At 53.8% G+C, this 15,321-nt stretch overlaps 1 protein-coding gene across 6 annotated transcripts in view; it reads right to left on the bottom strand.

Annotated features, from left to right (window-relative positions):
- ZNF697 (zinc finger protein 697) overlaps positions 1 to 15,321 on the bottom strand; it is a 58,066-nt gene that overhangs the window by 26,006 nt on the left and 16,739 nt on the right. The window contains exons 2-5 of one of the 6 annotated variants that reach the window (XM_079761481.1): positions 11,311 to 11,430; positions 8,750 to 8,910; positions 8,404 to 8,660; positions 1,315 to 5,858 (exon numbers count right to left, since the gene is read on the bottom strand). In XM_079761481.1, coding sequence (XP_079617607.1) covers positions 4,507 to 5,858; positions 8,404 to 8,623 — 1,572 coding nt within the window. In that variant the 5' untranslated portion in view covers positions 8,624 to 8,660; positions 8,750 to 8,910; positions 11,311 to 11,430 and the 3' untranslated portion in view covers positions 1,315 to 4,506. Of the gene's footprint in view, positions 1 to 1,314; positions 5,859 to 8,403; positions 8,661 to 8,749; positions 11,431 to 15,321 lie in introns of those variants that run through there. The other 5 variants (XM_079761479.1, XM_079761480.1, XM_079761482.1 and 2 more) reach the window with 5 other exon arrangements.

Raw genomic sequence — 15,321 nt, 5'->3', positions numbered from 1 at the left:
GCTCCGAGAATTCCAAGTTGACCAAAATACAGCTTCTTGCACGGGCCCGTGGACAGGGGCCTGCTCTCACAGCACGCAGGCCGAGCATCCCTCCGGGGGGTGGCCCAGCCCAGGCGCCCTGCTGCCCGCCCAGGGCACTGGCTTGGTTTTCTTATCATTTTCCCAGGAGACACCTGTCGTTTTCCCAGGGACCGGGAGCTAGATGGCGGTTCTCCAACCTAGAAGAGTCAGGCGTGGGAAGGAACGCTGTGGTCACAGGACTGGCCGCCTCCCTGCAGGACAGGGCCCGGCATTCGCCGGCTCTGCTCAGCAGAGAAAGGGCTTGTGGGCACTCACCCAGGAGGCAGTCCTGGCCATTACATGAAAATAAGGTGTTTTTCATGCTTGCTCTCCTTTTCCTTCTGAATCCCTTCCTTACAAACTGCTATCTCGTTGTTTCTACGAGGTTGGGCAGAGACTAGCTAAAAAATACTTCAAGCCAAAGGCCGGTGTTAGCTGATAAGTTGCATTCAGTATTATCAGTAGCCATTAAGTTACATTTCTGCGAACTGGGGGAAAGAAAAGACGTTGTTAGGTGATTCAGGAATACATTTTTGAGAAATAGATTAGCGGTAAGACCTGCCTCCCTTTCTCCAAAACTACCTTCCCCTGCCCACAGCCAAAATTTCCCACGGACTGGTTTTCACAAGGAATGAGACACAGATCTTTGGAGACCGATACCAATAGCACAACATTGACACATTCCCAACATCTCAAAGCCGCATCAGTGCAGAAGTGCTGCGATGGTTTACTGGTTAGAATGGGAAGACTATTTAGACATCATCAGCCAACCCCGGGATGATTTGTTCCACCTGAAAATTCTAACACAGGAGCTGTTTTCTGTAAAGAACCAGACAGTAAATATTGTAGGATTGTGGAGCATGGAGACCCCTGTCCCAACTACTCAACCTGCCCACTGAGGTCCAAAAGCAGCCACAGACACTGTGTATGGGCCTGACTGTGTTCCAATACAATTTTACCTACAAAAAGACGCAGGCTGGATTTGGCGGTTTGCTGACCCCTGTTCTACCAGAAACTAGCTATAAAAATAAAAGCGTAATATGCTAATTAGACCAGACGACCTTCCGGACGAAGCCGCGGCAGTGGGGGCTGGGGCAGAGGCAGCCACCTCGGCAGCAGGGGCTGAGCCCCTTGCATGAATTTTGTGCACCGGGCCTCTAGTATTTTACAAAATCTACTTGCACTGGTGAGCACAGCTTCCAAGGAGTGACCTGACATCGAATGGTGACAAAGAAAGAATAAAGAACGGCACGGTGAAAGACTGACGTGGATTTAATGACACATATTCCATACTGGCTGCTTGAACACCAGAATGCTGTCCAGGGAACCATCATTAAATAAAACAACCTGGGAAAATAAGGCAGTTCTCACATACACAAGCACACACACAAAACCAGTTACTTTTAGGGTCATTAAATTATTCACCATTTGAACAATCAGCTGTAAAGTAACATCACAGTGAAGGGGCGCACGGACCTCAGAAGCTCAGTTCCGATGGTGTGTGAACACGGGTTCTCCATTTGCACTTTTTCACATATGCACAGCCTCTCGGTCTCGAAGAGACCGCATGGCTCAAGGGGTTCACCAGTCATCTCCTTCCAACTCGGAGCTCCCGATGCCAGCAAGCCGTTTCACCTGTTTAATCTACACCAGGTTCTGCTCGGGAAAGCGCAGCCCGCGCTTGACCATACTCCCAGGAAGCAAATGATACACTTGCCCCCAGCTTCCGTCATGAGCTGGCAGAAGGAGTCTTCCGGTTAACATTTGTAAGGGTGAACCACAGGGAACGGCGTTTGCTTGAGAAACATGGTTATTTTAAAAGTAAATCCAAGAAACCAACCCCTGAACGCATTTCATTTCACTCAATGCAGATACGTTCCCTGAAGGATTGATTGTAAGGAAAATGGAATCACGTTTGCGACGCACCGTGAGAGTGGGTGTTGATGGCTGGTCTGCTCACGGCGGGGACACGGGAGCAGTAGCTGTCTCTTCTTAGCCGCCGGAACAGAAAGAACAAGAGAGGCCAGTGAAACCCAAAGATTCCCACTGCCTCTGAATTACATTAGCTTCCATCGCCTCTCCCCGTCGAAGCCTTTCTCAAAAGCTGCCAATAGGTAACGTCATTGACGCGGGCGAGACTGTGCAATGGCAGCAAAAGGCCAAATAACCCATAAGGTGGAGAGTCAGCCCATGAAGAAGCAAGAGTTTGATGCGACGTCACAGGCACGGACTTGGGAGAACCGAAAACAGCTGGAAGAGGTAGATGTGCGTGGAAAAAGGAACAAGATTACCTACAAATGGGCCATATCATTTTCAGGTGAGTCTCATACACTTCATATTCAGACCATACAGTTCAGAATAAATAACGGACACTTGCTTTGCTCGTATTACTCTCAACTAAAAGAACATTTTAAAAGAACAATTCGTGTCTTCCAAAACTATATTCTGAAAATCTATTTGCATTTGTGAATAACAATCCCCTGATTAAGAGGGCAAGATCAACAAGCATCATACAAGCCCAGAATTCTCAGCATTCTTTTAAAAAGTGTTTTTATAATGACATAAACATGCTTTCCTACAGCCCCCCCTAAGAGGTTCTTTGCTAGAATACAACGAATCAAGTATCAATGACCGGCATCCCCAGAAAATTTGCCGAATTGTCAAAGCAACCTTGTGGTTGTTTTCCCTTCGTGTGTATCCAGCAGTTTGTGACGATGCCTCCGTGAAAAAGTACAGGGTACCCATCCCGAGTGAGAAAACAAGGCTGCTTCCCACCACTCTGACTTCTAGAGGCTAAACCAGGGGAGGCGAGGGGCTCAGCCCAGGGAACTGAAATCTACACGGGAGTCCTCTAACCACAGCCCCACAGGACATGCAACACGCCCAGGACACCCTACTGATGGGACAAAGACCAGCTGTGTCAGCGAGGACATCTGTGGCCCTTCCAGACCAGCCTTAAGTGTTCCATCACGCGTACGCATTCTCAGTGTCCTCGTTTCATTATGTAAATCACAACGGTAAGTCTTCCTAGCAGCTGGGAGCACAAAAGGTCAGACCACAGCTGTCCACACTGTCACAGCCTCTCCTCAGAGCAGCCTTCAGCACTCTGGTCCCCAGGCCTTCCCCCAGACAGGGGTCACAACCCTGATCCACCTCACACATGTGAGGAGCAACTAACAATCAATGAAACGCGTAAAGCACTTTACAAATACGAAAGTGCGAGTTTGGCATTTGTAGAACCAGGAAACATTCACGGCTTGTGCTACTTGGCAGTTCTGCATTTACACCTCTCCCTGCTTGTGCCCTCCGTGTGTGAAGCCTGGAGCTTTCTCCTGTGCCTTCGTGTAAAAAAAAAAGAAAAGTTTCTACTCAGACCGGAGCCCAGGTCAATAGGAGTGAAGGTGGGGGTTCCATGAGCTCCCCCATCACTACCGGGGAGGGGGGTACACAAATACAAAGCAAATGAGACAAAGGAGCCTTGCCCCCCAACATGTGAACTTTGCAAAGCTCTTGAGCGCGCTGACCTTTGTAGCAGGTCACGGGGCCCCTGTGGATGGCCTGAGGTTCACCTGAAATAAGCACCCAGCTGAGCCGGGAAAGGGAGAGTCGCCCAGAGCTGGGATGGTTCCCCGTCCCTGCAGGTAGACCACAGGTGAGGCCTGAAAGAAACACGGAGCCAGGCACACACCTGACCCTGGGGGCAGGGCCTGCTCACCCACAGACCACCCTGGCCCAGCACGAAACCAGGCCGTTTCAGAGGAAGCAGCAAAGAACCGGATTTCCTAGATCTGAAAACCAGCTATGAATGAGGGTCTGAGTTTCACCTTGGAAATGAGGGTGTGCAGCTTTTCTGCCCAGCTTCCCCTGGATGCCTCAAAATAGCAGCTAACTGTGGCTCAGGGAGAGGAGAGCGCAGGGTATATCCTCCTCCAGGATGGCAAGGTTCCTCTGCTTTTCGTGGGACTCAGAGCTGATGTGGAGGGGGCGGGGGGCAGGGGGGCAGAGCAAACAGTGGCTTCACACCTGGTGCAACCAGGACAGAATTATTCACACCTGCCTTTTATTTTACCCCATGACCCTCACTCCCACCACACCCTCCGGATTCCCACAGAACATCACAGCCCAACCTACTCGCTGCCTGCCACCCTGTTCCCTCCCCCACCCCGAACCCCATTTCCTCGGGGTCCTCAAAGTGCCCGCTTAGCCCCTAGAGTGTTTGAGAAGTCAGCACGCCCAAGCACATCTCCAAAAACATTCCTTCGTTGTCCCCAAAATATAGCACCAAAAGAACGCCTCTTAACGCTCCCCTCAGGGACCCCCTAACACCAAAAGCGTCCCCCATCCCTCTCAGATTGTCCTTCCCGCCCTTCCTACGGGGTCTGTCCCCGGGGATACTTACACCCCACCAGCTCCCGCGGGGGCAGCCCCCGCCGCCGCCGCCCGGCCCTAGCACAGGTGCAGCTTCTGGTGCTGCGCCAGGTGCGTCTTGTAGCGGAAGCCCTTGCCGCAGCCCGCGCACTTGTGCGGCTTGTTGCCCGTGTGGATGCGGCGGTGGCGGATGAGGTGCGAGCTCTGGATGAAGCTCTTGCCGCACTCGATGCACGTGTAGGGCTTCTCGCCCGTGTGCGTGCGCTGGTGCTGCGTGAGCGTGGAGAAGTCGCTGAAGCGCTTCTCGCACTGGCCGCAGCGGAAGGGCTTCTCGCCCGTGTGCACGCGCAGGTGGTTGACGAGGTGCGAGTTGCGGCCGAAGCCCTTGCCGCACTCGCGGCACACGTAGGGCCGCTCGCCCGAGTGCGTGCGCTTGTGCGTGAAGAGGTGCGAGCTGACGCTGAAGGTCTCGCCGCACTCGGAGCACATGTAGGGCTTCTCGCCCGTGTGCACGCGCTGGTGCTTCACCAGGTCCGAGCGCCAGCTGAAGCGCTTGCCGCACTCGCCGCAGCCGTGCGGCTTCTCGCCCGTGTGGATGCGCTGGTGGTTGGCCAGGTGCGAGCGGCGCACGAAGCCCTTGCCGCACTCCCCGCAGGAGAAGGGCCGCAGCGCCGCCGGCCCCGCGCCGCTGGCCGCCGCGTGCGCGCGCCGGTGGCTCAGCAGGTGCGAGCTGAGGCTGAAGGCCTCCCCGCACTCGGGGCACGGGTAGGGCTTCTCGCCCGTGTGCAGCCGCCGGTGCTTGAGCAGGTCCGCGCGCCAGCTGAAGCTCTTGCCGCAGTCCGCGCACAGGTTGGGCCGCTCGCCCGTGTGCAGGCGCAGGTGGTTGGTCAGGTAGGTGTTGCGGCTGAAGCCCTTGCCGCACTCGCCGCAGCGGAAGGGCTTCTCGCGCGGGGGCCGGGCCAAGGCGGGCCCCGCCCCGAAGCCCCCCGCCACGCCCACCACCGCGCCGCACTCCGCCGCCAGGCCGAAGGGCTCCAGGCGGACCGCGGCGGCCGCCTCCGCCAGGCGGTGGATGCGCTGGTGCTGCAGGAAGGCGGCGCCCGGGCTGAAGCTCTCCCCGCAGTCGGGGCAGATGGTGGGCGCGTCCATGATGCTGGCCATCAGGCTGTCCAGCTCCCCGAGGTCCACGGCCATGGGGTGGTGGAGCCGGCGGAAGCGGCGGGGGGCCGGCTTGTCGCCCGGGTGCCGGCTCCCCAGGGAGAGGTGCCGCCTCCAGGGAAGCACGGGTGGGGGCGGCGGCTCCTCCTCCTCCCGGGGGCTCCGGGATGTGCTGCGGGGCTCAGACAGTCCTGGGAACGCTGCCACCGCAGCCGCGCCAGACTGGCCATCCTCTTCCTCCCGCAGAACTGCTTCCTCACTCAGCAGCCCCTCTGCAACAGAAACGGAGACAGTGGGGGCGGGCGATCATACCTGGAGCTCAAAGAGTCAACCCAGAGGAAGCCAATCTCAAGAAAAGCGTGGGCCAAGGAGTAATTAATTCCCTCCCCCGGGTATTCACAAACTCACTCTCCAAGATCCACAAGCTCCTACCTGGTGCCTCCTGGGGAAGGAAGGCCTAGAGGAGACTGTGCTCCGAAACTGGGGAAATTTCACTCCCCTCTCCCCTCAGCTCACCAGTTCTAGGCATCTGTCTCTGATCCCAGCCCCCACCCACTGTCCCTGAGGCTCCAGCTGAAGGCCAATCGGTTTGAGGTGGTCAAGTCTGGGCCAGGTGGGACGCTGTGGGAGCTCAGAAGAGATTTGCTCACTGTAAGAGCAACCCATGCGTTTCAAGGCCCTAACCCCACAAGACAAGTCCACTCCTGCCAACCACAGAAAAGGCCACCTGGACTGATTTTATTTTTTTAATGTTTTTATTGATTTCAGAGAGAGGATGGGAGAGGGAGAGAGAGAGAGGAACATCAATGACGAAGGAATCACCCATCGCCTGCCTCCCGCACGCCCCCTACTGGGGATCCGCCTGGCAATCCAGGCATGTGCCCTGACTGGTCATTGAACTGTGACCTCCTGGTTGGTGGGTGGGTCCACACTCAATCACTGAGCCACACCAGTGGGGCTGGACTGATTTTTAACATGGGATTGGCCATTCTGGAACAGCTTATGGTGGAACAATATACCAAACAACCCCCAGCTCCAGGGCTTTGCTATGTAAGGGGGACAGGAAGATGTAGGGGGGAAGGGGACGTGAGCACAGGGCCCTGAGCTGCTGAGCCCAGCCTGGAGGCTGGCCCAGCGCACACACCTGTCTGTCCCTGGCTGCTGATGCCCAAGCAGAGGGCCCTCCAGACAGTCACTGGGTATGCAAGAGCACACGCGTGTGTGCACTGCTGGGCCTGGGATGAGTTACAGGGGAAAGACTGTCATCTCACAGCCCTGGCCATGCGTGTCGCTGCTCATTTCTGTCCCTGAGGCATGCACAGAGCAGGATCAAGAAAGGGAGGCCCGAGATGGAGTCTGTTTCCGGGTCAGGAAAAGCAAGGCGAGGAGCAGAGGCCTTGGCCCTCTGAGAATTGGCCACCTGCCCCTGGGCCCGTCACTTACCACTGAGCTGAGCTATCTACAACCAGCACGATGACGATAACTGTAAACTCCTGAATACGCCGCTCAGCGCTGCGCTTACTGAGCCTTTGTACGTGGCAACTCGTCTAACTCTCCCAGCCACCGGTGATGGGGGTTCTCGTTTTCCCTGTGTTCCCTCTTGTGTTGTTCCAGGTGTTGATCTACACTGAGTGGCCACATTATTATGATCTCTGAACGCATAATAATCTGGCCACTCTGTGTGTGTGTGTGTGTGTGTGTGTGTATACATATATACATATACATATACATATCCTACATAATAAAAGGGTAATATGCAAATTAACCATCTCTCTGCTACACCCACGATTGGGCCGGCAGGAGGCGCAGGAGGCGGGACTCGGGGTGGCCGGGGTGGCCGATTGGGCTGGCGTGAGGAGCAGGGGCGGGGATTTGCGAGTCCCAGCCCCCCGCTCCTCCCGCTGGTGCGATCAGCCACCGGGCCGCTGAGCGGGGACCGATGGGGCCGGTGGAAGGTGCAGGCGGCGGGACTTGGGGTGGCCGATCGCACCGGCGGGAGGTGTGGGCAGCGGGGACTAATGGGGCCAGCGGAAGGCATGGGGGCAGGACTCGGGGTGGCTGATCACACCGGCGGGAGGCACTCCGATCGGCGGGTGGCCAGAGCCAAGGCCTGGGTCCCAGGTGCCAGAGGAAAACTGGTGCCGGCGGAAAATTGGTGCCAGCAGCCAGGTGAAGGAAGGTCTATTGCACGAATCTTCATGCAACGGGCTTCTAGTATACATATATATATATGTGTGTGTGTGTGTATACATATATACATATACATATACATACATATACATATATGTGTGTATACATATATATATATATATATATATATATATATATATATATATATATACACACACACACACACACATATACTAGAGGCCCGGTGCATGAATTCGTGCATGGGTGGGGTCCGGCCAGCCTGGCCAGGGGGAGGGGACATGGGCGGTTGGCCAGCCTGCCTGCTGGTCGAACTCCTGGTCGAGGGGACAATTTGCATATTAGCCTTTTATTATATAGGATATACACTGACTGGCCAGATTATTATGCGTTCAGAGATCATAATAATCTGGCCACTCAGTGCATATCCGTGCTCTGTATACTGTGAAGTGAGGGGCCAGTGACTCCCTCCTCACCCGTTTACCAGCACAGCCACCTCCCACTGGACTGCAGAAAGGGATGTTCCTCAGGCTTGAAATCATTCGAGTTCGGCTTACTGGTCTCTCTGGTGAGCTCCCTCACAAGAATGCTGCCCCTGGCTACAACTCGGGAGGAGCTAGAGATACATGTGAGCCCCAAGTTCCTTGGAAACTCCCGCTTCCTCCTCACCTGTGCCGATGTCAGACACTAGTTCCCGCTCCTCCCGTGGGTGAGAGCCCATCTCCTGCTCCGGGTGGCCGCCTCTCTTGTCTGCGTCCTGTGCGTTGGAAACCATTTCTCTCTCGTCTGGGTCCCCTTCCCTGTCCTCGGAGTTCTCAAAATCGGAGCCCATTCCTGTATCTTCTGAGTCCGGGCCTTCACACACACCGTGTTTGTCTTCTTGTTCCATCCGGGAGGAGCCGGACAAGGGCGGTGACCGGGAATCCCTGCTCCAGACAAAACACACAGATAAAGGTCATGTCAGTCTGGCCCTATTCCCTCACCCTGGCCAGTGACACCGTCCAATAGAACGTACAGAGCTCCAAGCCTCGGGGGCAAATCTCCGCTCCACCTCACGTTTTAAGGTAAGCAGATCCGGGCGCAAAGGAGGCTGGTCTGGGTGCCAGAGTTACAGCGGCAACTCATCAGCAGGCCATGGGCCAACTCTCGCTGGACCACAACTTGATCTGTTTCCATCTGTGAAGTGGATGGTCCTGTTAGCATGGCCTTGCAGCTCTCACCATGGGTAAGTGTGACAATGGTGCTCCCATCTTACAGCTGAGAAAACAGTGCTCAAAAAGAAGACCCACCAGCCTAAGGCTAACATGTAAGCCGTAAAGTGGGGTTCAAATCACTTTGCTGCCTCAAGTTCCATGCATTCCTTACTCTTATTAACGCTTGCCCTCCTCCAAAAATATACAATTTGTATTTATCAACTGTACCTCAATAAAGCTGGGGGGGGGGGGGAGGGAGGATAGGGACTTGTCCTCTTCAAGCCCACAGCAATCTTGTGAGGGTTTTAGCTAATGATGAGCGGGCCTCCAAGGAGCCAGAGGAAAAGGACATTGAAGGCATAAGAATAGCCCTAGCCAGTTTTGCTCAGTGGTTAGAGCTTCGGCCTACAGACTGAAGGGTCCCAGGTTCCATTCTGGTCAAGGGCATGGACCTTGGTTGCAGACTGGATTCCCAGCCCTGGTCGGGGCCCATGTGGGAGGCAACCAATTGATGTGTCTCACTCACATCAATGTTTCTCTCTCTGTGTCCCTCCTCCTCCCTTCCACTCTTTAAAAATCAATGGGAAAATATCCTCTGGTGAGTATTGACAAAAAAAAAAAGACACGACAGAAGAATAACAGAAGCATTGGTATACTCACTTCTGACCTAAGACCATGTCTCCAGCAGCACCAACCTGGTTTTGTGGTGAGGATCAAGCTTTCGTGGGTCTGTGTGTGTGTGTGTGTGTGTGTGTGTGTGTGTGTTGGGGGGTGGGGGGGTGGACGGGAGAGATGCAGGGACCCTCCATGTTAGAAGCCCTCCCTGTAGCCTTATTACATAGTTTGCCTTATTATATGTACTTCATTGTAGAGAGCCCCTAACAGAGCATGCCCCTGGTGTAATCGGCAACCCCTCCACAGAACAGGCCAACATGGGGACTGCAGGGAGAAAATGACCTCAGCTTCCCAAACCTTCTGGAGCCCTCAGGTTTACATTTCAAATTTAAAGGGCCCCCTGCCAAGACTGAGCCATGGAGCCAAAAATAATTTGCTTCTGCCATCCATCACTCCTCCAGCTTAGCTCATGGCAGCAAAGCAGTTTGTAGGTCAAGGATCCTGGACCTAGACTTTTCTCTTTTTTTAAATATATTTTTATTGATTTCAGAGAGGAAGAGAGAGAAAGGAACATCGATGATGAGAGAGAATCATTGATCGGCTGCCTCCTGCATGGCCTCTCTGGGGATCGAGCCCAAAACCGGTCAAGGGGATTGTGCCCTTGACCGGAATCAAACCCGGGACCCTTCAGTCCACGGGCCGATGCTCTATCCACTGAGCCAAACCAGCTAGATCCTGGACCTAGACGTTTAAACTGTGCAGCTCTCTCTGCCTCGGGAGCCCCCAAAACAGAACTCCCAAGAACATGGCTAAGCAGATGCCCCATCTTCTCTTGCCTCCCCTGAGCACTTCCCCGAGGCAGCCTGGCTGTACCGAGACTCAAAGTGGAAAGCAGGAGCCAATCTGCCTGGTCCAGCCTCGCTCCAGAGCCCAAGGCAAGTCAATGAACCTCATTGTTCCAGTGTCTTCCTCAGCACAAGGGGGATAATGCTCCTTAGCCTTCCTCACAGGCAAGGTGTCAGAAGGAAACATTACAAAGCACCTTAGGAAATATTATGGAGAGGAACTGATGCTCCGAGTTTTACAACTGAGGAATAAACGTGTGATTTCTCTCTCTCTCTCTCTCTTTTTTTTTTTTTTTTCATGTGCAATACACACATTATGGCTCTTTTTTAAGTCCTAATGCCATTTCATCACACCTCAAGGACACACGGGCACCACCGTAATGTTGGCCGTCTTACCGCCCTGAAGAGCGTGTTATATCCTTTCTCAGAGATGCCCTATTCCCTACATCCGAGTGAAAAAGCAAAGCCTTCTCTTAAATGTCATAGGCAAATGGCCTGCCATGATTGTCATCAACAGCATCCTGGAAGGCAGCCAGCTCCTCTGGCTCCTCGGAGGCCCCACTCGCTCTGCTTAAAACGCCAGGGTTCCAACACCCAGGATTAGGCTGCAGAAAATCACGTTAAAGTCATAAACCTCTGAAGAGGTCTCTCCCACCAAGGGCTGTTACCCCTGAACTCTGCCACCCGTCACTCTCATGCCTCCCGGAGCCATACGCAACCACCTCCGTTGAGTATGCATGTTCGACACACCCCATGGTGAGGGGTGGATTTCAAACATGTTTTAAGACCTATTGGCTCGTTAGTGGCTAAAAGCAGCAGAGGGGTGAGGGGAAATTTTAGGGAGGCCTAGTCAGTGGTTTCTGTCCATCTAAGACCAGCAAGCCGAGTTTTACATCAGTAAAGGAATCAAATAAGCGTGTCACCTGCACTCATGCAACTGAAATGGCAGGAGGTGGTGCCCAGAATGGCGTGGGGACCGCAGCTCTGTGGGGTTCAGGGGTCCACCCTGGGAGACAGGGACGCTTCAGGTTTCACTTCGAAGCCTGTTTGAGGAGGACAGAGCACCGTCTTAGAAAGCACCTCAGATACAGCCAAATCAGAACAAGAGGTTTTGGGGGGTTTTTTTTTAATCCTCATCCAAGGACATGTGTGTTTTTAATTGATTTGAAAGAAAGAAAAAAAAAACAACACACAACACCTCCATGGGAGAAAAAATGTCAATTGGTTGCCTCCTGTACACATCCCAACCAGGGATCGAACCCGCAACCTAGGTATGTGCCCTGACTGGGATTCGAACCTGCAACCTTTTTCTGTATGGGACAATGCTCCAGCCAACGGAGCCACCCAGCCAGGGCAGAGCAAGAGGATTTTCTGATTTATGATTTCTTGGGAACCAAGAGATAATTCATACCAGAGACACTAAATAAAGAAGTGTGGTTTGGTTTTGTTTTTACTTAAAGAGGGAATGGGGGGAAGGAAGAGTCTAACCCCCCACTTAGGGCGGGCGTATTCCAATTCTGCCTCACTCAGAGTCACGGAGACCTGAGCTCCCAAGGGGGCATGCCCTGGCTTCCTTCACACCAGGGGAGGCAAGACTGGGTGCGCTTTGAAAGAGGGGGAAGCCCCTGTCACCGGAGAGACACCAGTCACTGTACAACATCTACTCAAATTTATTTGAAAATGCGCTGTATTCATGCAAAACTGGAACCCTGCGTGCCCACGATGCGGACTCAATTCCACTCACGCCCTTACATCCTCGGGTTCTAGGCAGTTATCAAGCAACGAAAAGGCTACACAGAGGTAAGGAAAGGCAGCCACGATAGATTATCAGATGAGAACTGGTTGGTTTAGAAATAGTCCCGTTGTGTTTCTTAGGGTGTGCACACGAGCCTAGGTATGCACCCGTGTTTACACGGGTTCAGAGAGGATGCTTAAAATGCGACCCACCTCTTGGTCACCTCCAGGAGCTTTGTATCATTTCATCTTAACGACACCCCAAAGAAGCAGGGCATTCGTGTCCATTTCAGAGATGAGGAACGAGGCACAGAAGTTAAGGGCTAGCTCAAGGTCACGCGATCTTAAGGGGCAGGTCGGGGTGCACACCCCTGCGGTCCAGCTCCAGTGCCCACATTCTTCCCCAGAAGCTGGTGTGCGGCTCAGGACAACGTTTTCCTTTTGCAGACCCTGTCTGTTCTACACTCAAGATGTATTTTTATCAGCAAAAACACCAACTTGGTTTTTAACTTGACAAAACACACAAAAGGAAAACCTATGATTATTCTAGAAGCAACGAAAAGGAAGACAAGGACGCGTTGTGATTAGCTCTATCTGGGAGACAGTTCTCAGAAACGTTATCTAGACACTGTGTCAGTCAGCAGATAGCCAAGCACGTTTTGTTCCAACTCCCTTCCCATTCATTCTCAAAATAAAAAACTAGCAACATGTTTTCTTAAACAAGGCCAGGGTTGGATAACGAGTTGGATGGCTGGGCATGGTGGCAGCTTTGTGGCTAGGCTGACCTAGGTTCAAATCCTCTGCTCCGCCAGCTAATTTACCTTGTGCGAGTCTTGTAGCCTTGCTGACCTTCAGATTCTGCATCCATGACAAGTACGCTGCCACCTACCATCTAAGATGGTTGGAAAAGCAGCTGGCACATAGTAGGGGCACAATAATTGGTAGTTATGAAACTTAAGCCAACCTCTTTTTTTTTTATTGATTTCAGAGAGGAAGGGAGAGGGAGAGAGAGATAGAAACATCAATGATGGGAGAGAATCATCGATCAGCTGCCTCCTGCACGCCCCACACTGGGGATGGAGCCCGCAACCCATGCATGTGCCCTGACCGGGAATCAAACCGTGACCTGGTTCATAGGTCAACACTCAACCACCAAGCCATGCCAGCCGGGCTTAAGCCAACTTCTTGATTTAAAAAATGACACGCACATCTCCAAAACTGAGGGTCACAGCTGGTGACCCTGATGAATGGCCTCTGGCCCGTACAAGCAGAGTTTCCTCGGGCCTGGCTGCTCAAGGCTCTATGAATGAATGGCCCACCTTGTGGAGGCAAGAGCCAGGGGCTGGGGGGCCTAGCTTCTCCAGGAACTGGGGAGAAAGAAGAAAGGTTCAGTGCCATACGGTTTGGAGACGTTGATAACCCGTCTGTATACAGAAAAGCTAAGTCGACAGCCGAATGGAGTGGACAGTTCAACAAGCCTGACTTACACCATCTGTCTGGGAGCTCTTCTCCCTCCGGTAAGAAGGGTAAGAAGGGTAAGGGGGGGAGGGGGGAGACAAATAACAGAGGCAATGGTGGGAGCAGTCAGGCAGATACGATGAATCCGGCAGTGGACGAGCCCTGGGCTGTGGCCGGCACAGAGACTGTGCTGCGTGGCGCTGGGTGTTTGCCCCTCTGGGTGTCCACTGAGGAGCCTGGGTTTGAATGTACCTGAGTCCTGTTCTGCTTTGTCCTGTGACGTGCAGGTCAGTGAGCCCAGGGGGCACCACTGTCAGTTTCATCAGGCACTTTCGGTGGCAGCAGCTGGCTCCCGCAACTGGCATGGCAAGCGGTTAGCTCCCCAGACACCCAGCACCACCACCAAACCTTTCTCTTGGATGCCGATCAGCCATCTTTACCAAGACTGCTCAAATCCTAGTTTTTAGAACTTGCAGTATTTTCATGTCCCTTCCTCCTGACCCATAACCCCCCAACTCAAAAAAAAAAGTTATATTGCCATGGCCAGTGGTGCTCAGTGAGTAGGGCGTCGGCCCACGCACCAACGGGTCAAGGGTTTGATTCCCAGTCAGGGGCACACACCTGGGCTGCAGGTTCGATCCCCGCCCTGATGAGGGCAGGTGTGGGAGGCCACCAATCCAAGTGTCTCACATCGATGCTTCTCTCCCTCCACCCCCCAAACCCCCCACCCCTGCCTTCCACTCTCTCTAAAAATCAATGCAAAAAATATCCTCGGGTGAGGGTGAACACAACAACCAACAAAAAGGTAATGTTTATTACCCTGTAAGGCCCCTAGGGAAATGCTCTAGTCACTAGAGCAGGGGTCCTCAAACTTTTTAAACAGGGGGCCAGTTCACTGTCCCTCAGACCGTTGGAGGGCCGGACTATAGTTTAAAAAAAACTATGGACAAATTCCTATGCACACTGCACATATCTTATTTTGAAGTAAAAAAACAAAACGGCAAAAACACCCGCATGTGGCCCGCGGGCCGTAGTTTGAGGACGCCTGCACTAGAGTCTAGTGCCTTCTAGACAAACTCAGCCCCATTGGAAAGACGAATCAGATCAGTGTGAAGATACTGCTACACAGTGGGAGTAAAAATGGCACGGGGTGATGGGAAGGAGGGAAGGGGGAGGGAAGGAATGAGGTGGGAAGAGCAAGTGGAGCCAGCAGCAGAGCCAGCACGGGGGTTTAACCTGAGTTCACGGGCACACTCTCCCCGTGGCCCCACCGACAACCCCGGCCTTTCCAACAGCAAGAGCCCCGTCCCTTTATAGATTCCACCTCATTCCCTACGGAGGGTGGGGCAGACAGGCGCACAGCTCACCCCCCTTTCCTAAAAGATAAACCCTGGCTGGCTTTCAGGGGGGCTCAGGGCCCCACACAGCCATGCCCGCTCCCGCCCGGATGGCTGTGGGGAGTGCGGTGCTCACAGGCCAGTGAGCGCCCACCCACTGGAACCACCAGGGGGGCCCTCCTCTGCCTCCGTTAATTCCGTGCGGGCCACCCACCCTGCTTCCCCGCGAAGGAGAGTGCAGCTCCGCAAGCTGAGCTCCGGGTGACACAGTTCCCAGAGAGCCAGGACTCCAACCAGCATCCCAGGCTCCGCGCCATCGCATTCCCCACTCGGCTGGCTCCTCGGGACATCAGAGGCAGCAAGCGAGGTCCTGTCACAGGACAGAGGACAGGAGCAAGCGACCCA

The sequence above is a fragment of the Cnephaeus nilssonii genome, assembly GCF_951640355.1.
Source record: "Cnephaeus nilssonii genome assembly, chromosome: 21".
In the NCBI taxonomy this organism is placed as follows: Eukaryota; Metazoa; Chordata; class Mammalia; order Chiroptera; family Vespertilionidae; genus Cnephaeus; species Cnephaeus nilssonii.
The sequence above is the reverse complement of the archived record's forward strand: the minus strand, read 5'-3'. Positions and strand labels throughout refer to the sequence as shown.